General features: G+C 45.1%; 1 protein-coding gene across 1 annotated transcript in view; it reads left to right on the top strand.

The window, feature by feature from the left end:
- LOC125740735 (potassium voltage-gated channel subfamily H member 2-like) overlaps positions 1 to 23,415 on the top strand; it is a 120,280-nt gene extending 96,865 nt beyond the window's left edge. Inside the window, 11 exon segments of the mRNA XM_049012296.1 lie at positions 10,829 to 11,251; positions 11,999 to 12,395; positions 13,347 to 13,546; positions 14,080 to 14,332; positions 15,670 to 15,863; positions 16,342 to 16,444; positions 16,527 to 16,823; positions 17,843 to 17,945; positions 17,947 to 18,030; positions 19,553 to 19,742; positions 20,968 to 23,415. Of these exon segments, the coding sequence (XP_048868253.1) occupies positions 10,829 to 11,251; positions 11,999 to 12,395; positions 13,347 to 13,546; positions 14,080 to 14,332; positions 15,670 to 15,863; positions 16,342 to 16,444; positions 16,527 to 16,823; positions 17,843 to 17,945; positions 17,947 to 18,030; positions 19,553 to 19,742; positions 20,968 to 21,198 (2,475 nt within the window). The 3' untranslated portion in view covers positions 21,199 to 23,415.
- Positions 23,416 to 23,795: the final 380 nt, after the last annotated feature.

Raw genomic sequence — 23,795 nt, 5'->3', positions numbered from 1 at the left:
ATACTGAAGTAACTATTTTGGTTGAACAGCATCCAGATCTGTTAGAGTCTTGTATACCTGTTGTGTAGGGGTGGTCCTGGCTAAAAACTGCCCACTGTGGCCCTATCACGTCTGTCCTCCTAATCATCCCTGCTATCTGATTGGTGAATTCTCTCTTGCCCATTCACCAGCTTAGCTAATGTGTGGTGAGTGTACTGGCACAGAATGGCTGCCTTCCCATCATCCCGGTGGGAGCTACACAGTGGTGATGGTTGAACTGGCTCTCCGTTGGTTTTTTAAGAAGCTCTTTGGGTGTCTTGAAAAGCACTATGCAGTATAGACGCAACGTTCATTCATTCAAACATAATGTGAAATATATAAGCATCTAAGATATTTAGGTGAGGATATTTAATTATTTAATATATATTCATGTTTAAATTGAATAAGTATGGAAAAATATACAGTAGCCATGTTCTTGTTGTAATGTTACCTATTTGCTGCCACATACTTATGATCACTTCAACACTGTGATAATTTAATAATGTCTAAGGTGACACCGTTAATATTATTCAGAGTCCTGTCAGGTCATGCTTAAATCTACTCCTAATGACCAATTAGTGTTGTCATTTATCCCTTGCAGGTGTAACCGCTCAGTCCCTGCCTGTACTCCGTGTCGTGTTTTAGGGTGTTATCAGGTGTGTGTGGGGTGCAGGAGGAAGGAATATTACAGACGCCGTTGTCGTTCCCGAATTTTATTGAACCTGTTGGGAACAATAAGGAAAGGGGTAAACTTCGTCTGCTCCGGCCCTCTCGCTGTCTCTCTTCCCGCGTGTGCAATACACCAAAGGGCTCGGCGCGCCGGAGGAAAAACGCGCACATTATTCAAACTAAACATAAATGGGAAATGATACAGAAAATAATGTCAATCTAACACAAATGAAAACATACCTGTTGGGAACATTAGGGAAAGGGGTAAACTTCGTCTGCTCCGGCCCTCTCGCTCTCTCTACACAAAGTAAAACGATGTACATACTTATGTATAGACGTGTTTTCTATCCCCTGCTTATGATAAATAATAAATCAAATAATTATACAATAACTGATTTATTAACCCGGGGGACCCTGCCACTAGATCCTCACCTCCTCCCGCGTGTGCAGTACACCAAAGGGAAGAGGAAATGAGGTCGGGACCCTTATAAAGGAGAAAAGACAGAGGAGGGGCGATGCAGGACAAGAGCATCATGGGAAGTTTAAGGGATATTGTACCCATCAGGTTAAACAGAAAAAGGAAAACAGAATCTTGTATAATTATAAATTAAAAGTAAAATAACCCGTTACACAGGTCACAGTGCCTCAGGGATTTTTGCAGCACTAAATGCAACAACGCATGTCAATGAAAGCAGAAATCAGACTGGTGATCCTGTCATATACAGTAACTTTCTTATTGAAACTGTAATTTAAATTCGCCTGACTGCTAAAGTGTCCTCTTAATGATTTCAAGTGAACCTCCCAGTGATCTTGCTGGGCATGTTTGACATCCGGCTAATACCAGACATATATGAAAGTAGAAGGTACTGATGAGGATAACATCAATGATGCCGAAGCTGGTGGCGATGAATGCTCTTGTTTTCCTAAGTCACGATAGCTCTCGAAATAAATCATTCTTCATAAATGCATTACTATGAGATCATGTGCAGGTTTGCTAGTCTTCCCCGGATGCATTCCGGATCTTTAATCAGAAAAACTGGATTAACGTAAATGACTTATGATTAAACGTGTAGTCTATGCTGAACGAAAACCAAATGTCCAAGATTGAAAAAAAGCAGAGCAGAGCGCAGAGTATTTCTCAGTTAATTTGAAATTGTATGTATTAAATTTATTACATTTTTAATTTTATAGATGTTTGTATTGTAATGTATATTTTTATAAATTACTATACCTTATGCTCACTAAATCTGAATAGGAAACACAGAGACTCCATAATCTGCTGTTTACAGGGGCAGAATTGGATGGCCGATCTTGTGTAATCATTTATTAGGGTTTTTATGGTGTCATTGGAGAAGCATGTCTATTCATCACGTTTTATCCTGGTCCGACCCTCTTTGTATGTGTGTTTCTCTTGTGTGTAAAGATGCATTAAAGTCAGTCCTTCAAGAGTTAAGGAGCAAACTGGTGATCGCAGTGATCTGTCCCTGGTGATCCGGGGAAACCTTCATTGACTCATCCTCAAGGATTTATTACTCTAATTGTGCCTCTGTTGATCCGTCTTTGATAATTGGTCACTGAGGATTCATTCCTGGTTTAAAGTGGGCACTGGCCAGACCAATCAGCACAGAGCTGTGCTGTCGCTCACCATAGCACCAACCAATGGTGTGCTCCCTCATAAAGGGCTGCCAGCACTGACATGACTCTGTGTTGCTAAAGCCGATATTCCTGCTGTTTGTGGCAAAGAGCAGGTTTGCCCATAACTCATATCTGTGTTCCTTTATACTTAGACGGTTGTGCACTTTAGGCTGGAAACAGTCTTCGTTAAAAGCATAGTAATTCTGCTTAGGTAAGAAAGTTTGATCTCAGTTTTTAAGTTTTTAAAGACCTGGAACTTACATAGCACCTTTCCTTACCTCTTGCCGAATATACAGCTCTGGAAAAAATTAAGAGACTATAGCAAAATTTCACTCATTTCTCAGTTTATGGGTATGCGCCTGTATGAAATGCACATTTTTTTGTAAACTCCAACCTGGCTCTTCCCTGCTTCTCATTAATGAAGGACTCCTTCCTTGCTTCATCGGTCTTCAGTCCTGCTTCTAGGAGCCTAATACGAACTGTCCTAGCAGTTCATACCACTTGATGTTTCCCATTCTTTTTGAAGGTCACTTGTTATAAGTTAACAGTCATCTCTGGCATTAGAAATTTGCTTCTGCCCTCTATCTGGCTGGTTTTTGGTTATTGCCAGTGTCTCCTGCTTCACCTTATTCTTGTATACTGCTGTCTTAGAAACTTTGAGCCTGGAAGCAGCCTCCCTTGCAGTGTAGCCTTCTCCCACAGAATCAGAATTATTTTAAAATGGAGATTATTTTTTAATATACAGTGGCCTCTTAATTTTTTCCAGAGTTGGTATATTTTGTATTTTTTCCTGTGGCTGAAGTACCTCATATGACCACAAGTTTTCAGTGAAAACTTCGCTCCTATAAAGACAAAATAAAGGCTGATGAAGTTAAAGGTCGTTCCGCTGTCAGCTTGGGCTTCATTGCTGCATTTGCATGGGAACCATCACCAAAATAAAGGAAAAGGTCATGCTGAAAGGCAAGCGCAGGCATTGAGCTGACAGGCTTATGATGCGGAGTGTGGTAAGGGACAAGCGCACACTGTACTCCTGTTATCGCACAGAATATTGGATAAATATTGACATCTGCATCGGGCCCTGCGTAATGCTGATGTCCCTCTGAGAGGAGACTGTTTCTGGCTGTCACTGTGCCCCATTGCACACTGAGGTCAGCGTGGTGGTGGATCACATGCCGGAAAGAACGTGTCCTTCAGATGAGCCTCCTTTTATATACGTTTACATGCAATGGTCCAGCAAAGTTGTAAATGCACTTACCTTTTTAAGGCAACATTTTTATCCAAAGTGATATGCAGATGAGAAAACAGGGTCAGCCAGTCCCCCAAACTGGGGGTTTAGTCCGCTTGCTCAAGGGCCCAACTGTGACATCACCCTTCCAAAGACTGACACAGCAACTCCACCTGCTGAGCCTCATGCTGCCCCCCATACAGTACCACACCACACCACACCATACCATACCATACCACACCACACCACACCACACCATACCATACCATACCATACCATACTACTCCGTACCATACCATACCATACCACACCATACCATACCATACTACTCCGTACCATACCATGCCATACCATACTACTCCGTACCATACCATACCACAGCACACCACACCATACCATACCACTCCATACCATACCATACCACACCACACCATACCATACCATACCATACCATACCACACCACACCACACCACACCATACCATACCTTACCATACCATACCATACCATACTACTCCGTACCATACCATACCATACCACACCACACCATACCATACCATACCATACCATACCACACCACACCACACCATACCATACCATACCATACCATACCATACTACTCCGTACCATACCATACCATACCATACCATACTACTCCGTACCATACCATACCACACCACACCACACCACACCATACCATACCACTCCGTACCATACGATACCATACCACTCCGTACCATACCATACCATACCACTCCGTACCATACCATACCATACCATACCATACCACTCCGTACCATACAGTAATACACCATACCACACCATACAACACTACACGTGAGGATTGGACAGGGATCATGTAAGACACGGGGGAAACACACGCGCCACAATCGGGCCACATAGTATTAGCCATGATAACCATAACAATACAAGGGCTATTTATAATGACATACACAGGGCTATTTACAATGACATACACAGGGCTATTTACAATGACATACACAGGGCTATATACACGCTCTGGCGAGGCATCCGGGGATGTGTTAATCTTACCGCTGCTACAATACCTTCTACTTTTATAAATTTGTACACGTAATTCCTACTCACCTACAAAGAGGTAATGGAGACATATGCCTTACCGCCGGCCTTGTGTGACCCGAGGGATGCAGTGGATCCTGCGCTAAACATATAGCAACCTGGGATACTCTTATTGAGATCAGAAAGCCTAGATTCATCCTTCAACTGCACACTGTGTTTTATGGAGTGTAGTATAAAGAATCCTCATAGAATCCTAAGGAAACTTTGAAATATGAAGGATATGACCTGATGACTGTACTGCTTAGTATTACATAAAGTTTTTAACACTGTGAAAGTTCAGTTCTAGGGAACATGATGATAGGTTTACAGTAATAACCAGGCTCAGGAAAGTTGTGTTGCATGTGATGAGCGCTGAACATGTGTGGTTTGTTTCATATAAATACTGTTGCACACAGTTGTTCTTCATTGTGTTTGGAGTCACTGGATGGATCACGGGACCTCAAAATGAGACACACTGTACAAATGGTAAGAAAGACATTGGCCAGTGAGGTGACAGTTTGTTCCGTAAGTCAAGGGAAATAGCACTGACCTGGACTGCAGTCAGAGCAAATGAAAAATGAGCCTTCGCACATACAGCACAGCACAGCACTGCACTGCACTGCACAGCAGCCTGCAGTAATTAAAAAGAATGACACTAGGGATAGAAACAAGTGGGATCTTGGGCAGGTGGGGGGGAGGGAGGTGAGCGAAGCAGGGGGTGACAGATTGCATTTTTCAGCACGATGGAGGAGCGCGGGGCTGGGCTGTCTGCCTGGCACTGCTGGGGTGTCGGGCACTGACCGTGCCAGGCTCCACGCTCTGTGACCACAGCCTGACCTTTCCCGATGGGAACCAGAGCACAAACCAGGCCGAGGGACAAAAAAAACGGTTATCCTTCCTTATATCCAATTCACTGACCCTGTTCCAGAGCTCGGTGGGGTCAGCCAGCAGTGCATTTAGTCATTAGCAAGTTAAAGCGGTTTTAGCTTTTACCTTCATTTGAGGTGCCAATAAAGTGAAATCATCATTTCTGCCATACATTTCCATATAAGTCTCCCTGTCCCCCTTTAACCTTTCATTAGCTTATGGAGAATGAATGGCATGGATTGCAATTGCACTTGAAGGCTACTTGAATTCAGTTCATTTATGAGCTTATTAACTCCTCTGAACTCGGTAGTTAATCACAACATATTAATATATAGTGCGAACTTTGCATCTATCCTGCAGTGGTTAGCAGAGTGGCTTCACACCTCTGGGAATGAGGTTCAAATCGCTGCCCTGGCTGTAGGTGTGTGGCGTTGGCATGTTCTCCCCATGTCATTGTGGGGTTTCCTCTGCGTGCAGCGTTTTCCAATTATCTCCTACTGTAAGCAGCTCAGTCTAGAGAATAACTCAAACGGTGTGCACATCTGGGCAGCATTTTACAGTAGCTCAGCTGAAAATGCTGCGGCGTCCCTCATTATCCACCATCAATCCACCCATTTTTGGTACCCGTTTGTCCTATTTTGGGTCGGGGGGGGGGGGGGGGGGGGGAACCATTGCAGGACACACACTATTCACACGCACACATATGGGTAATTTGGTAGCTCCGATTCAACGACAAAAACATCTAAGAAGGGGAGAAGAGCAACGCAGGGAACAGAACTAGAAAACCCAAATAGAGCATCAACACATTCTGACACAAACTAATAACCAACTGGGAAAAGTTTAAATGCACAAACCAGACTGAGCTAACGTGGACACAGGAGAGAAGTATTAACTTAACAACCAATCAGACAGAACACAATATGAGCAACAGGTGAAACTAATGAACAGGGATAGATCACAGAACTAGAAAAATTAAACAACGCTGGAAATACAAGACTGATATAAAAGACAAGTACAAAAAGAACCAAATCTTAACACAGGGAGGGTGGACCATGGATGTGAGAACTGACAGAAAACAGACAAAATGACAAACACTGGAGAACAAAAGTCAAACAAAATCCAGAACACAGTAGAGTGGGATGTGCCAGACCCCCAGGATGAAGCACACAGTCAGCTCTGTGACAGTCAGCATGTTTTTTGGACTGTGCGAGGGAGGACCTGGAGAATCCTGAGGAAAGCCCACAATGACATGGGTAGAACGTGCAAAGTTCACACTAATGGAGCCAGGGCAGAGACTCAAACCCCAGTTCCAGAGCTGTGGGGTACCAGTTCTAGTTACTGAGCTACTGTGCCACCCCTGCATCTTCTCCCTCAGTCCCAAAATATGGCATATTGACTCTGATCCTGTACTGACTTATGGAGGACGGATGCCTGGAAGAAGCCACTTCCAAACAAATCAATTCCATCCATCCATCCATCCATTTTCCAAACCGCTTATCCTGGAAGCAATGGGCACGAGGCAGGGAACAACCCAGGATGGGGGGCCAGCCCATCATAGGGCACATTCACACACACAAGCATTCCTATGGGCAATTTAGCAACTCCAATTAGCCTCAGCCTGTTTTTGGACTGCGTGGGGAAACCGGAGTACCCGGAGGAAACCCCACGATGACATGAGGAGAACATGCAAACCCCGCACCCAGGCGGAGACTGTCAGAGGTGTGAGGCAACAGTGCTAACCACTGCACCACCATGCCACCCCAACAAGTCAATTCACACTTCTAAATTCTATGAGATAATAGCTCAGGCCATAAGATGCCCATATTCTGTAATAATAAAGGCTGCTTCTAATTTTTATGCTGTCCTCTCAGTGTCCTACACCTGCGCTACGGCAATTTGGGTCCTGCTTTCTCTGGAATCAGCCATGCTTCTCGCCAACCCCTTAATATGCAGACAGAATAAACATTTCACACTTCTCACATAGAGAGTTGGGATACGCTTTTTCACCAAAAACTCCTAATCGTCAATATTCTTCCCTCTGACTCCAAAAACATCCAAGCGCATTATAAACTGAGAATTCAGTGTGTTCAAGCATTGGCTGAGAAATCATACGGTCGCCTGGGCGTGAGCCCAGGACCAGTGAGGTACCTATGACTCATTCAGAGGGAGGATGAGGTGGTGAAGTGGAAGAGTCCAGCTCATAACAGCTCCGTGGGTCACGTTACATGTGATAAGCGCATCCAGATCAGTTCAGTGCCCAAGCTAGCGCCTGGTACACAATTACGGGGAACTGAAGACCGCGACACCTAACCAAGATTCTTGAAGTAGGCCGTAATGAAAGGGAGCTTTGAGAGATTCCACCACTCTTACCTTTTAGATATCCATTCGACATAAATAACCCCTGCGACCTAAAACTGCAATTTCTTATCACTTAGCAAACAACCAATTTCAAAATATTCTTGTTTCATTTTGCCTGTGTTTCCATGGCATTTCGATCATTTCACGGAAAATCCTTAGACTTGCATGAGAAGTGCTTGTTGATTTTCTGAAGCTCGGATAGGTTCCTACATCTGTAATGGACATTATGGAAAGCAGTGAACACCATAGTTTGCTTGTTTTCCCCACCGTCGTCTCTGTGAAGGCTCCCTGTGGCCAGCACACTGACGTTTGTGGCACGGAGTCTCCAGCTTCCTCCCACTCCTCATGTACTGCAAGTGGTTCACACTGCATTGCCACTCTTTGTGTACCTTTTCGCAAACAAACAACTCCAGTGCACAGAGCACAGCTCTCTGTCACTGGCCACTGTCTGCACGACAAGGTGCATACAACCCAAACACGCACAAGCTGCTTTTTCATTTTGTTTTATACGGCATTTTGTCGAAAAGCACAAACCTTTAGGAATATCAGTAATTAGTTAAGAAAGGATTGATAGTGACTGGTGTGATTGATGACATCATTGGCTTTATTGATGAATGTAGGTAAATATTAGTTAGAATTTTTCGTAGTGCATATAAAAACAACTGGAGAACAGGTATTAATTACTGTGTGCAGGATCATCTTATGCTCATATGCCCCCCCAATTCACTGGAGGGTTGTGTGGCTACTTGTCATTGTGGAAACTCCCAGTTTCTGTGTAACTTCAGATGTTATGGCAGCTGGTCAGTGATCTCTGGGCCAATGGTCTGAGCCCAGCACTTGTAATGAACTTGAGTGTGCAGCAGAGTCAATGAGCTCCTCTGGCCCGCCTGTAAGCCTGCTGCCCTGAGCCAAACAGCTCCACTGGCCCGCCTGTAAGCCTGCTGCCCTGAGCCAATCAGCTCCTCTGGCCCACCTGTAAGCCTGCTGCCCTAAGCCAATCAGCTCCTCTGGCCCACCTGGAAGCCTGCTGCCCTGAGCCAATCAGCTCCTCTGGCCCGCCTGTAAGCCTGCTGCCCTAAGCCAATCAGCTCCGCTGGCCCGCCTGTAAGCCTGCTGCCCTGAGCCAATCAGCTCCTCTGGCCCGCCTGTAATCCTGCTGCCCTGAGCCAAACAGCTCCTCTGGCCCGCCTGTAAGCCTGCTGCCCTGAGCCAATCAGCTCCTCTGGCCCTCCTGTAAGCCTTTTTAGTAAGCGTTTTTGGGTGAGGTTGGTCTGTTTTCTTGCTTTGGGATGTGTTGGTCTGAATTTTGGTGTTTTTGCTTGACGTCTGATGTGTTGGTCTGAAGTTAGATGAAGTTGGTCTGCATTCGGGTGTCTTGGCTTGCTTTGGGGTTTGCATTTGAACCTATTGGTCTGTGATTTGACATGGCTGGTATTTCTCCAGTTCTGTTGGTCTGCAGTCGCGTGTAGTTTCCAGCAGAGTTAGGGTATGGGGAGATTAGAACACAGTATGTGCATGGACCCACCGCGAAGACGATGCGATAGATAGGACAGGCACCTGGCAACTGAACCCTCATTGGCCATTGATCTAGTAGCTTGACCAATGAAATTTCCCATTTCACCGTGCCAGACGTGGGGTCTGCCAGCACTCGATTTGTCCTGTACAAAAAACAAAACTGAATATTTAAGATCATCTTAATCTGTAAAAAGCTTCAGAGCCCAATCATTGACTAATTTTGCTGTCGAAATGTTTTAACCTCCACACCAACAATGTCAGATCGTACAGCTTAATTCAGAGCTTCGCTGTTCCCTGCTGCTGAAAAGCATCAAGCCAATTGGCTGCCTGTCAGAACTGCTCATACTTACAGCACATTCACACTTGCTTGTCAGTCTGAAGAGGACCCTGCCTGTTATTTAAACCTCTAACTGCAAACTATCCTGATATATTAAAAAATATCATTACGAACATTCTGTGATTGTAAACAGTGGCGAAATCCATTACAAGAAGCAATGTAAGACAATGCATAATGCTCCAAGAAGGCAACACTTGAAGAGTAGCTGTTTCTTCCCCCGTCCTACCCCACCCCCCCCCAGCCCCCACCACCACCATGGGGTGTGCAGCACAGAGCAGAGAGTGCTGACGTCCCATGTCTTATATAAGACTCGGTCTGGCAGAGATGGCTTGTGAATTCCCTCCCATTTTGGTTTGGGGCTCTGTTAAAGCACAGGTTTGTCGCCCTGCGACTCAGAGAGGCTTCACAATGTGTACGTACACTTGCGGCCAATATTGTGGAAACACCTTGCATTTTTGGCATTACACTTTAAAAATCACCACACAAATATTGGCTGTAATGTTTATAAACAATCAAAGAATGTTTACAAATATCATACACTGGACGATTAAATACGTAAATGGAGTAACTGCAATGAAGTTCAGTAATCTCTGAAAACTGGAAGTGTTTCCACACTTCTGGCCACTAATGTGTGTGTGTGTGTGTGTACGTGTGTGTGTACAGTGGAGCAGATGGAGATAGTGCAGTAAATGCATATCTTCATAAATATTTAACTGACTTGGCATTTTGCAAAGCCAGGCCATTCAGTTCCATTGAGATGTTAAAGAATACGACCAGTGATGGTATATAATTGATACATTACTTGAAGCAGTATTAGCTGGCTGATTGTTTTCACCCCCCCCCCCCCCCCCCCCGCCCCAATCCCCTGTGTTCATTTACTCACATTTTTATTACCTCAGTAGTAGCCAGTCTGGGTTTCCCTGGTAACCAAACAAGCAGAACTAACCTAGAGTATTATGATTTTATCACTACTAGTCACTACTTCTGTAAAACGTTTATTGGAGAAATGTGTCGTATTTTACCCACATTTCTGTTTGGCCATTATTTATTTTCTTATGGCCGTTATTGATTAAAATCATATTGATAATCATCTTCACAGTCTCCACGGCTCCTGCTTTTGTCTCCAAGGTGCTGTCTCTAGGCGCCGATGTCCTTCCAGAGTATAAGCTCCAAGCTCCTCGCATCCATAAATGGACCATCTTGCACTACAGTCCTTTCAAGGCCGTGTGGGACTGGGTCATCCTGCTGCTGGTCATTTATACAGCGATCTTCACACCCTACTCTGCTGCATTCCTCCTCAATGACCAAGAGGAGGCTGCTCTGCCGAACTGTGTCTACTCCTGCAGCACACTCAGTGTGGTGGACCTCATCGTGGACATAATGTTCATCATCGACATCGTCATCAACTTCCGCACCACCTACGTCAATAGCAACGACGAGGTGGTGAGCCAGCCGGGCCGCATCGCGGTGCACTACTTCAAGGGCTGGTTCCTCATCGACATGGTGGCCGCCATCCCCTTTGACCTGCTCATCTACCGGTCCGGAGAGGAGGTGAATTTTCTCGTCAAGTAGGCCGGATGAAACAACCACAAAGGGGTCACTCTGGTCACACAATCACAATCCTACAAAGAGTTCAAAGAGTGAAAAGCCCTGTTTTAAAATAATCCGTCATTCATTTAGCACTCTTAAATATTTTTTATAGCTCTCAGTTGTTATCGTATTAAAGGAAACGCAAACATTTCTATGTTATGATCCAGTGATACTTCTTTAATAAGCTAAGAGAACCAGCTGTCAAAAATATACGCTCTGTAAATACTTTCGCTGTTGAGAGTCCATCAAAAATACATGTCAGCATAACAATAAAAAAATGGTAGTGAGTATTTATCTCCTTCGATATGTCATCACAATCACTGTAAGATATTAGTCCAAAAAGGAACTTCGGCAGCTAAGATCTCTTCCTAGACTCTAATCCATGTCAGGACAGTTAAATTGCTGCACTGCAGTGCCAAAAATGTTGGCTGAGCTGATTTAACTGCATTACTGAGCTCTGAATGAGAGCTGGAGAACCTTTATGTCTGTGTTGCTGTCTTTGTGGTTAATGCGTCATTAAAAAATAACAATGTATGGTTAGAAATGGAGATTCTCATTATCTGAGAGTTTTTTAGTGTGTTAAGGAGCTGCATTATGTTTCTGCTATGCCATTGATGCTGGAACCTCATATATATCTTTAATGCTTTTCTGTGATTTATAGACACCCTTTTTTCAGTTGCTTTGTTGTTGCCATACCTCCCTCTCTAGACGACCACTCTGATTGGCCTGCTGAAGACGGCCCGGCTCCTACGATTGGTGCGCGTGGCACGGAAGCTGGACCGCTACTCGGAGTACGGTGCCGCTGTCCTCTTCCTGCTCATGTGCACGTTTGCGCTCATCGCTCACTGGCTGGCCTGCATCTGGTACGCCATCGGTAACGTGGAGCGCAATGGCTCCACGCGGATCGGCTGGCTGGACTCGCTGGGCGAGCAGCTCGGCAAGCCGTACAACAACACAGTGAGAGACTCGGGGCCCTCGATCAAGGACAAGTACGTGACGGCGCTCTACTTCACCTTCAGCAGCCTGACCAGCGTAGGCTTCGGCAACGTGTCGCCGAACACCAACTCGGAGAAGATCTTCTCCATCTGCGTCATGCTCATTGGCTGTAAGTTACTGCTGTATCAACCCTGGTGGATCCCATACTGTGGATGACTCATCAAAATAGGAAGTCAGAATATAATATAATGTGCTTCTCAATTTTAGCAACAAAACTAGTTGTTGAAATTAGTTTTGCAAACAAACAAACAAACACAAACAAACAAACCAACAATTATGCAAACAAATAGCTTCTTTCAGCGAAGTTGTTGCCATGACTCTCCTGGGCTACCTTCAGCCATTCCATGTGGGCTATTTGTTATGTGACCAAACCAGGTGGCCATACATGACATTCAAAACCGTTCTAATGCAGGAGCCAGGCTGTTAAACAAACCTAGCTGCATGCAATGTTCTTAGCGCGCAGTTACCACAATGCGAATTACGTTTGACTGATTTTATAACATGTCCGATGATCAGCTAATAGATATTATGCCTGTCAGAACTTTAGTGTAATTCACACCCATTAAATACTTGGCTTCACTCACCTGCTTGCTGTCTTTGGATGTGATGCACTGACTCCTGACCTGTAAGAAATTAGCACCCAACAAACAAGATGGGGTGGCCATTGAGTGTAAACACCAGTTCCATGCACTGTTTAAAGTCATCAATCGTGTCCAAATTACTGAAAAATGTACGGAAAACAAAAAGCTGCTGGTAAATGGTTCTTCTAAAGTAACCAGCATCTTCACAAAATAATCCATAAAAATTTGCCTTGCTGATGGACATGCAATGCTTGTTTTCTGACATTTCATTCCCAAGTCTAATAGACAGTTAATTCCATTGGATCGCATTATTTTAAGTAGGCAATGTTATTGTGAATTACCAAATTGCTATGGTTTTTTTTTTTTTAAATAAATCACCAGGATGTTGACGGCCGCTCTAGCTCTTGCTCCAGTTCCCCTTCCACCAGCAGGCAATGAGAGGACACGCTGACCTCATCTCTCTCTACCCCACTGGGCAGCCCTGATGTACGCCAGCATCTTCGGCAACGTGTCGGCCATCATCCAGCGGCTGTACTCGGGCACGGCGCGCTACCACACGCAGATGCTGCGGGTTCGGGAGTTCATCCGCTTCCACCAGATCCCCAACCCCCTTCGCCAGCGCCTGGAGGAGTACTTCCAGCACGCCTGGTCCTACACCAACGGGATCGACATGAACGCGGTGAGAGCGGCCGGGTGCTGCTACGTTTTTGAAATTTGAAAAAAAATGTTCCTTCGACTTTTTAAATGGCAATGATCCTGAGATACAGTGTCCTGTCTGAATAATAATAGTAATATTTAGGAGGTAAAAGAGTCCAAATGTTTGGTGACACATACAGCATTTATTTATTTTTTTGTATATTGTTCTAGAATTAGTAAAATGTTAAGAATAAAGTTGGTTATTCCAGCTTCATTGATATATATGTGTTGTGATAACAGTGTTTTAATGACATCACAATCTGAAGGGTGGAAAGTGTCCAGCACACAGGAGAAAGGCCATTATGCCAGATTGTGCTTAATAAAACGGGAGGGCTGAGTTGATTTGTCCCTCACAGTCTGATCCAGATGATGTCGTCACTGATGACGTGACATTCTGATGATCGTTGAATCCTTTCCATTCATATGACTGTAAAAAGGCCTTTTCCAGACCTGGTTCTTCGTGCTCTTGGGCCTTGGTGTAAGAGGTGCCTTGCTATGGATCTCCATCCCTACCAGGTGCTGAAGGGCTTCCCCGAGTGCCTGCAGGCTGACATCTGCCTGCACCTAAACCGCACACTGCTGCAGAACTGCAAGGCCTTCAGGGGCTCTACTAAAGGCTGCCTACGTGCCCTGGCCGTGAAGTTCAAGACCACGCACGCTCCGCCCGGCGACACCCTGGTGCACGCCGGCGATGTCATCACTGCCCTGTACTTCATCTCCCGCGGCTCCATCGAGATCCTGCGTGAGGATGTAGTGGTGGCCATCCTGGGTAACAGCTCATTTCTAGATATTACATATTAAATTGGGTTATTCTAGCGTGATTCCCGGTTAGTCTGTTCATAAAACTGTTTTATCCTGGAGGAAGCCTCCAAACATGGTGCGCCTGGCCAACATCATTGTGACACTGAACCTTTACAGGAAATTGGAAAGGAATCATCTTAAGACAGAATGCTGGGAGCTAAATGTTACAGGTTCCTGGACGTACCAGCTCTTCCTCAATCTGCAGCATGCATCCTCGCAGCTACCGCTCCTTGGCTAATGTTAGCTCACAGCACCATCTATTGGTCATTATGCTGTTCTGCGTCCGTTCATTTTTGGCTCCGTATTGCGGGAAATGGTTCAAATTAATTTGCACAAAACACAAATGCTGGATTTCATTGTCTGGCTGAACTTTTTATTTATTAAATTCTCATGTTAGTGAGAATGACCGATTTATTAAGCTAACGTTTGTTTAATGGTTTAACTTAAACTTGTGATGTACAGATTATCCATTTCCTACGGCAATACTGCTTATAACCAAGCATCAGCTGAATTCCAGTATTTTTAAAAAGGTTAGATGCAGAGATGGTAATATGTCAAGAGACGGCAGGGGCTGATAAGTAGGGATGTCTAACGATTATCTTCTCTTAATCTCACATCTTGGCGATTAATGGCATATACCACATGTACATATAATCACAGGTACTCAGCAGGCAGATCAACTCTCGTTTTAATAGCATCCGCATGATATTCTAAAATCTAAAACCAATTTGGCTAATGCCTCTAAAAACAGAAGCTTTACAGCCACTGAAAATGCACTTAATATCAAGAAAAAACTTAAGCTTTAATGCATAAGCCCTCAGTAAAATAAAACAAACACTGCAAATTACGATATTTTGTCCTCTATATGCCTCCGTTTGGCTTTTTAAAAAAAAAAAATCAAATTAAACATTTAATGTCAACTTCCTAGTGAGACCCGAACTGAAATGATTTGATTTTAACTTTGCCTTCTGGGATTCTGTGCAGCATCATAACCTAAACTCTCATGTTATTATAGGTCTCTCTTAAAAATCTTTGCTCGTACTATTCCCTCATTTGGCTATCAAAATACTGCATGCATCAAAGAAATAATTCTTTAAAACGAACTTTAAAAGGAATGCTATGCATTAACAATAGATTTCTCCGTCCTAATAAATATACAATTTTTCTGGTGATTATAAATGTAATAAATATTGACATTAAAACCAAGTAACCATTTCTGGAGGCTTTTATATGAGTTTAATGTGTATGTATATATCTTCTATGAAAGCTGAATGTTACTATCCTTCCATCCCTTCTTTCCCGCAGGGAAGAACGATATATTTGGTGAGCCCATTAATCTGTACGCACGCCCAGGGAAGTCCAACGCAGACGTGAGAGCGCTAACCTACTGTGACCTGCACAAGATCCACCGAGAGGATGTTCTGGAGGTCCTGGACATGTACCCTGAATTCTCTGACCACTTCTGGAGCAACCTGGAGATCACATTCAACCTACGCGACGTGAGCCCGGCTTTTTTTACGTGTAATGATAGAGTTGGTTTGAGGTATTGAGCATCCGTTGGTGTAAGACCATGAGTGGGTTTCAAGTAATGAGAAAAGAAAGGTCCAGGAGAGGCCCTGTGGGACAGGACAGCAGGGCATTTCAGCGGAATTCATCTGGAAAAATATCCTGCACATACTGAAAAAAATTTCCCTGTGACACTACTTGAAAAGCAGTTCGAAGGTGGATGGATGGATGGATGGATGGGAATTATAAATTGCATTATATAAAACTAGGTTACTAAATATCATCATATCCATGCTCTGTAGCGTCTTATCCAGTACAGGGTTGCAGAAAGCCTGCAATTTGTCCCAAAGGGCACAAGGCCGGGGACACCCTGGATGGAAATAGAATATCAGTCCATTATACCAAAAATGCCACCCTCTGTACCATAGTTACATAACCTACTGGACCATTTTTCTCGGGCTCCCCATGCAGACAAATATGATTCCTGGATCCACTAGCAGTGACGACTCGGATGGAGGCAGCTTTAACCGCCAACGCCGCCGCAAGCTGTCGTTCCGCCGCAGGACTGACCGAGGTAGCGCGTCGTTTGGGGCCGTCTGCCTGACAAGGCCTGCAGTGCTTTGTCATTCCAGGCCTTCCGCATTCTTTCCTAACAGATGCTGCGGAAACAGGGAGGGACAAGCCATCGCAGCAGCTCGTCCGCCAGGCTAGGCGGCGCCCAACCAGCAGTCGGCTGGAGGGCCACAGCATGGAGTGGAAGGGGCCCCCGAATTTGGTCTCCTCCCCCTCTCACTCCAGTGGAGATGAGGGGGACGACTCTATCATCTCTGTCCCCACTGCTCCCCTGCCCTTGTTGGAGCTCCCGCAGGGTCAGTCCATGCACCCTACCCTCAACGATACCCTGGAGGGGGATGGGGATCCCCGCGGTGGCAACAGCTGTAACGCACTCTCAGGTGAGCCTCACCTAACCTTGCGGGACACACACACACACGGGCCTTGCTCAGTCCAGCTAGGCCCAAAACAGAAGGACTTTTTAATGCTGGTAGATGTGCTGCACATATAAAACAAAGAGCAGCATAATTAAAAAGAAACACAGCATTTTATTTTACGATAGAGGATGATCCCGTAAAACATGGGTGGGCTGGCAACTCTACTTATAACGGGTCTTAAAGCACCGACCCAGTGTATATGCTGTTATACAGCACCCGACATTTTATAATTCATTATTAAGTCCGGCCAGCAGATTACGGCAGCCTGCTGCCACCTGGCAGGGCGACTGTTAATGTTTCCTTATATATTTATGTGATTGTTATATTGTTATATTTATGTGAATTATTAAAGAAGAAGTCTATGAGCCAGAGAAGTTTCGCTAGGATTGTGTTGTTGAAAGGAAATAAATCACCATTTGCTGTAACTGCTTAAAGCACAGGCTGATACAGTAAATGTTATTGTATGCTACTGCACTTTGGCGAGCTCTTCAGTTTAATTGGAGTTACCATTTAATTTATCCATCCATCCATTTTCCAAACCGCTTATCCTACTGGGTCGCGGGGGGTCCGGAGCCTATCCCGGAAGCAATGGGCACAAGGCAGGGAACAACCCAGGATGGGGGGCCAGCCCATCACAGGGCACATTCACACACCATTCACTCACACACGCACACCTATGGGTAATTTAGTAACTCCAATTAGCCTCAGCATGTCTTTGGACTGTGAGGGGAAACCGGAGTAAACGTTAAAAGTGATTATTCAAATAATCACTGGCAAAATACGATGAGTAATTCTGCCTGAAATACCCCTCCCTATTACTCAGCATAAAAGTCACAGTTTTTGTTGTGCGGTAGGAAAGCTACACACGATAGTGGCCAGGAAAGTGGTCCAGAGAGCCCAGGAATTTGGAACCAGAAACCAGGTTCCTGAACTTCGGTGACAAAGCTCCTAATGTGACTCTGCTGAGTGTTCTTCCTGAACAGGTGCTCTCTCTGGAGTCACCAGCATCTTCAGCTTCTGGGGCGAAAGCCGTACGCGGCAATATCAGGAGCTCCCCCACCGCAGCGCGGCCCCCCCCGCCTTCGCATAACATCCCGATGCGCAGCATCAGTCGGCAGCAACGCAGCGAGCTGGAGAACCGGCTGGACCTGCTTCAGCAACAGCTCCACAGGTGAAAAAGTCTTTGCTGGGGTTCCTGTCCCGTCGCCGCGTCAGCATAAAATCGCTGCTCGTGGACTACAGTAATTTTCATGAGACCATATGGTGTGTGGCTACTTCAGAAGGATCTTCTCAGTGGGCTGTCATCACTTAGGTCTCATTCAGATGAAATCATAGGACTCTTTCAGGGAATATGAGCCACAGTGTCTGACAGAAGTGAGGATGGAAACATCAGGATGCCGTTGTCGGCTGCCCCCCCCAGCAGTGTGGGCCCCTCGTTTTTCTTGTACTAGTGATGCTGGGGTATTTTCACCAGCTGAGCTACATGACTAAGCTGTGGGATTAAACACAGGACAGGGAGGCATCTCAGGGTTATAGGGATAAACAGACAACCATTAGGAGCTTTTCTTCCACACCAGAGTAAAAATACATGAATACATCAGGGACGGATTACGGACCGGGCCAGCAGGGCCGCTGCCCAGGGGCCCTTGGGGTGCAGGGGGCCCGTGGGGCCCCTAGCCCAAAACAATTTGCAACGCTTATCAACAATGTATTTTCGTTTGTCTATTTTAGAGGGCCTACATTCTTTGATCCTCTGCCTACAAGGGCCCCTGACCCTATAGGGAGGGCGTTTGGCTGCCAAGGGCCCTTGAATTGTGATGGTTGTGGTGGTGGTGCTGGTGGTGGGGGGGGGGCCCTCGCGAACATTTTGCCCAGGGGCCCACACAACCCATAATCCGTCCTTGGAATACATCCATCCATTTTCTGTAAGCCCTTCTCCTATTCAAGGTCGCGGGGGTCTAGAATCTGTATGTAAAAATACAAACACAATGACCATCCCAGTGCCCCAAGCCACCTCCTCTTCAGCTGGGATTTAGTAACCGACCATCCCAGTGCCCCAAGCCACCTCCTCTTCAGCTGGGATTTAGTAACCGACCATCCCAGTGCCCCAAGCCACCTCCTCTTCAGCTGGGATTTAGTAACCGACCATCCCAGTGCCCCAAGCCACCTCCTCTTCAGCTGGGATTTAGTAACTGACCATCCCAGTGCGCCAAGCCACCTCCTCTTCAGCTGGGATTTAGTAACCGACCATCCCAGTGCCCCAAGCCACCTCCTCTTCAGCTGGGATTTAGTAACTGACCATCCCAGTGCGCCAAGCCACCTCCTCTTCAGCTGGGATTTAGTAACCGACCATCCCAGTGCCCCAAGCCACCTCCTCTTCAGCTGGGATTTAGTAACTGACCATCCCAGTGCGCCAAGCCACCTCCTCTTCAGCTGGGATTTAGTAACTGACCATCCCAGTGCCCCAAGCCACCTCCTCTTCAGCTGGGATTTAGTAACTGACCATCCCAGTGCCCCAAGCCACCTCCTCTTCAGCTGGGATTTAGTAACTGACCATCCCAGTGCCCCAAGCCACCTCCTCTTCAGCTGGGATTTAGTAACTGACCATCCCAGTGCCCCAAGCCACCTCCTCTTCAGCTGGGATTTAGTAACTGACCATCCCAGTGCGCCAAACTCTCCTCATTTACTTGCAGGTTGGAGACACGGATGTCGGTTGACATTGGCACCATCATGCAGCTGCTGCAGAAGCAGATGGTCTTGGTGCCCCCAGCCTACAGCACAGTATCCTCACCCCCCCAGTCTTCTCCTTGCCCCAGGCCTGGGGAGAGGCTCATGCAGCCTGTTTCTCCGTTGGAGCCTGATACCTTGACTTCACTTCCACTGGTATGTGAAGGTTCACAAATATAGGTGTTTTGCCCTATTAAACAAACCAAACAAAGCTTTTTTCAAACATATTAATGTATTCAAGTAGCCTTATTACACGGTGAAATTTACAAATATTCAACTGTGTAATATAACATATTTCAATTGGTCCATAATTAAAATAACCTGATCAAAACCCAAATCTCTTGTGAATGCTACTTTTTGTTGCAGAAAACCCCTGTCCTAATTAATTGCATTTAACTGGGTTGACAATAGGTTAACATATAATAAGAATGACTTGTGAGATTATATTTATGCTGATAATACACAGAATGAGACAAAAGATTGCGGTTATGAGTAGGAGTATAGGCCTGATTGGTCTGGATAAAGGCCATTGATATGGCCAGATGACAGGGTCAAAGCACGTCTGATAGCGCAGGGCTGGTGGGAGCTCACAGTCAGTGAAGGGAAGAGAGGAGGGAAAAGCCAGGACTGGTGGATGTGAGATGTGAACGAAGACTTTCTCATGTGGTGCATACAGTAAGAACAGAAGGGCCACTGTGGCACAAATCACAGATGAATTTAATGACATAATGAGCCACGACACTCCCCTTTGCACTCAATATGCTTGTTAAGCATAAGTGAGTCATATTAACTCATTTTATTAGCGTTACCACTGCTAACCTCAAACAGTCCCAACATGAAAAGGGAAACCATACCGTAGCCTTCACCTCCAAATGAATTTATTGACATAAAAAAAGAAACAACCCATATAACAATAAGTTAAAGTAAATATTTATATATCTAAAGGAAAGTAAACAAACAAAATCGTACAATCATTAGCATAACAAAGGCAACGGTGATTCCCCAGAAGGATGCCGGTTTTAAGGCAGTTCCTTAAGAGCGCTCCCCATTTGAGCAGGTGTGAGAACGAACGATCCCCATCCATGCTGAACCGTGCTTCTTATAGCCCCTCCCATTAACAGAAGCACCACCCATCTCCCCACCACCTTGCAACACACAAACAGAAATACAAAAAAAGGGGCGGAGCCATCCGAGCAACCTAACAAGATCGTAACAATTAGCAGAAATGTCCTACACTTCATGATGAAGGACAGGTCTTCATTAATTGTTCCTGACACTTGCTCCCTGTTGGTGATTAGTGGCTCGCTGTTCAGTGCTCTGCCAGTTCCTTCCCCTATTCTTTCCTAATAATCTTGTTTTCCTTCACTCATTCTTCTCCCAGATCTTGGATCCCCAGTCGTTTGACATCACACCCGAGACTCAGGAGTCTTTCACAGATTCCCCAGGAGTCAGCCCCGTATGGTACCTGCCCACCCCCGCAGATCCCCCGGGGATTGGGATGACGGTGGTGTCCATGGACCACGAGTACCAACGTAGGCTATCGCTGCCCGAGCAACCTGCAGCCCTGGACTCACGGACTCCGCAGAGACATGGCTCAGACCCAGGGAGCTAAGGGTGCGATGCCTGACCTACCCCCTAGGAAAGGCCATTGGGGAACGTGGGGAGGAACACACTCTTACCTGCTGGGATGTGCTTCGCACTGCTGAGAGGAGACGTGCCTCTCGTGACTGACACGCTGGGGCTTCCCTCGTACCAGCTTCAGTTACCATGCAAAGAAGCAGCACCAGATTGCAAGCGTTAAGCTTGCAACATATTTAGATGATTCTGAATACTGGTCAGTCCTTTCACTGGTGCCGTCCTTAACCAGTGAGGTGGCCTACAGTATAGAATTTCCCTTTACTGCTGTGTTCAGCGTTGGAGTACGTAAAAGAAATATATATAATAGTAGCCATTACGTCTTGCACTGAAAATTTCTAACACTATATCTTTGTGTCCATGGCGCTTCCGAACCCTGTGTTGGGTGTTAGCTGGCCTAACACTGGGTGGCGTTGAGTCGGCCTGCGAGGCCGCTTGCTATGGCCTATGCGCAATGTAATGTGTGCAGTAAGGGGTGGTCAGGCTCTGTCTTGATCCGATCCCCATTCATAGCATGCTTCTTCTCTGCCCGATGGACAGAAGGCATGAATCCTAGTGAACATATCAAGTTCCTTGTGTAAATCTTGTGTAAAACCTTAGAGACCTGATTCTTCCTGCACTATGCTGAACCAGAGAACAATAGCAAGGTGTTTTCACATGTTGGTCAGTCCAAAAGGATTGGCTTGTTTGGCCTATATCTCTGGGTTATAGAGGCCCTATTATGTTTTTCTCTTTCATTTAGTGTGTTATGTAGTTTTATGTGCATGTAAACAGCCTGCAAAGTCTTAAGGCCCAAAGGACATGCCAAAGGGAGTAACTCTCACTACAAAATCCACTTCTGTCTAATCTGCCTGAAACACCGTATTGGAATTAAAGCCCTTTACTTCCGTAACATGGCGAGGTCACCTCATAACGCAATCCTTATTGGCCACCTACCTGCAAGGTCCTGTTTGCAGACTGCAAGATGGGCGGAACGTGTGGGCCAAGCTGACCAATCAGCCCATTGGGCTCCTTGGGCATGGGGCTTAAAGACACAGTTACAGAGAGAGTGAATAGAGGTGTACAGTATGAGAAAAATAATGTGTTTTTGGAACAACGGAGCATGTAAATCTATTCTAGGAGACTCTGAAATAATATTATGAATATGAGCATAATAGGAGCCTTTAAGTATGTCATTCGTTGCTCATGCAGTCAAAGCAAAGAATAATCTTCTTTCAGCAGACACAGCCCTGGACAGCAGCGTCTGGCTGCCCTGTTCTGGGGAGCAGTGTATGTACTAATATGTGTAGTCATGTAAACATAGTGGCCTAGTCAGTGTGAACCCACAGTGAGAGTCTGCTGGTGCCACAAAATCTTTAAAAAACCTTTAAGGGCACAAATAATGTAGGTAGTCCTTAAGCTACATGTATCTCTGGTTCTGCTTCATCAGCAAAAACCGAAAGCCTGAACACTGTCATGAAGAAACACCGTCCTCAAGCTTCTGGCCGGTTCTTGTGGCTTTTGCTTTTTGCTTTGGCCTTTCGAGGAAACGTATAGCCACTGACTTCTTATCGACTGGTCAAAAAGACACACAGCAGGAAAAGTTAGAGCAACCATCTGGTAATGACTTTCATGCAGACGAGTTAGTACCTAAAATATTATCATCGACGGGTAGGTAGATTGAGTTACTGTAAGTGTTTATTGGCATTTATTAGATTGTTTTTTTTTATGGCTTTATTTCAACAAATCATGGAAATGTGGCAGATATTCTGGAAATGAAAAAAAAGTCAAGAATGGGAGAAAAGAAAGTAGCAGACCTGAAATACGAGCTGCCAATGTCACAATTTATCTCATTCCCTTTCTGCTAAAGAGAAGCTTGCTTGAAGGAAAACACAGGTAGGTGGCAAATAAACTCAGGATTAGTCAATATAAAATATTTGTCACTATTATGAAAAAAAATGTGGTTAATACAAAAACCTTACTACAACTATTATTATTATTTTAAGATTTACTCATTAATTTGCAATCTGTGTTTGAACTATTGCTGAAAAAAATGGATTCAAGTGGTATTTTGTGTCCACCTGCAATATTTTCTGAAGTATATTCTTCCACATAATTCAATCCCTATGAACTACAAAAAAAAGATTAATTAAAAAAGAACTTCATGATATAGGATAGTGACGGCTAGTGATGGCCAAATAAAGCTTGGAGCATACTTTCAGCTCTTTTTTGAACAGAGAGCACCATCTAGTGGGGTCCGAAAATACAGCAAATGGTTCATGAAGCTTCATTTGACCATAATTCGATAAATGTAATGATTAAGCAATTTGGAGGAGGTGAGTCATTTAGAATGAAAGTTTTTTGGGTTTTTTTTTTTTTATTTGTGTTCACTGCAATTGGGTCGCCAAGTCACCCCTATGAACAGCTCATCACAGGTGTGGGCAGCACAGGTAAGTGTGTTGCACTTACAAAGGACTTGAACAGTGAATGCGTCAGTCTTGGTCTCCACTGGAGTTGTGCAAATGATCCATTGCAGAATATAATAGACCTTGTCCTCATACAGTTTTTTGTGTAAATCAGAATTTGAATTTAGAT

Source organism: Brienomyrus brachyistius, chromosome 4, assembly GCF_023856365.1.
Source record: "Brienomyrus brachyistius isolate T26 chromosome 4, BBRACH_0.4, whole genome shotgun sequence".
In the NCBI taxonomy this organism is placed as follows: Eukaryota; Metazoa; Chordata; class Actinopteri; order Osteoglossiformes; family Mormyridae; genus Brienomyrus; species Brienomyrus brachyistius.
Note: the sequence above shows the minus strand (reverse complement) of the source record. Positions and strands in the feature narration are given on the sequence as shown.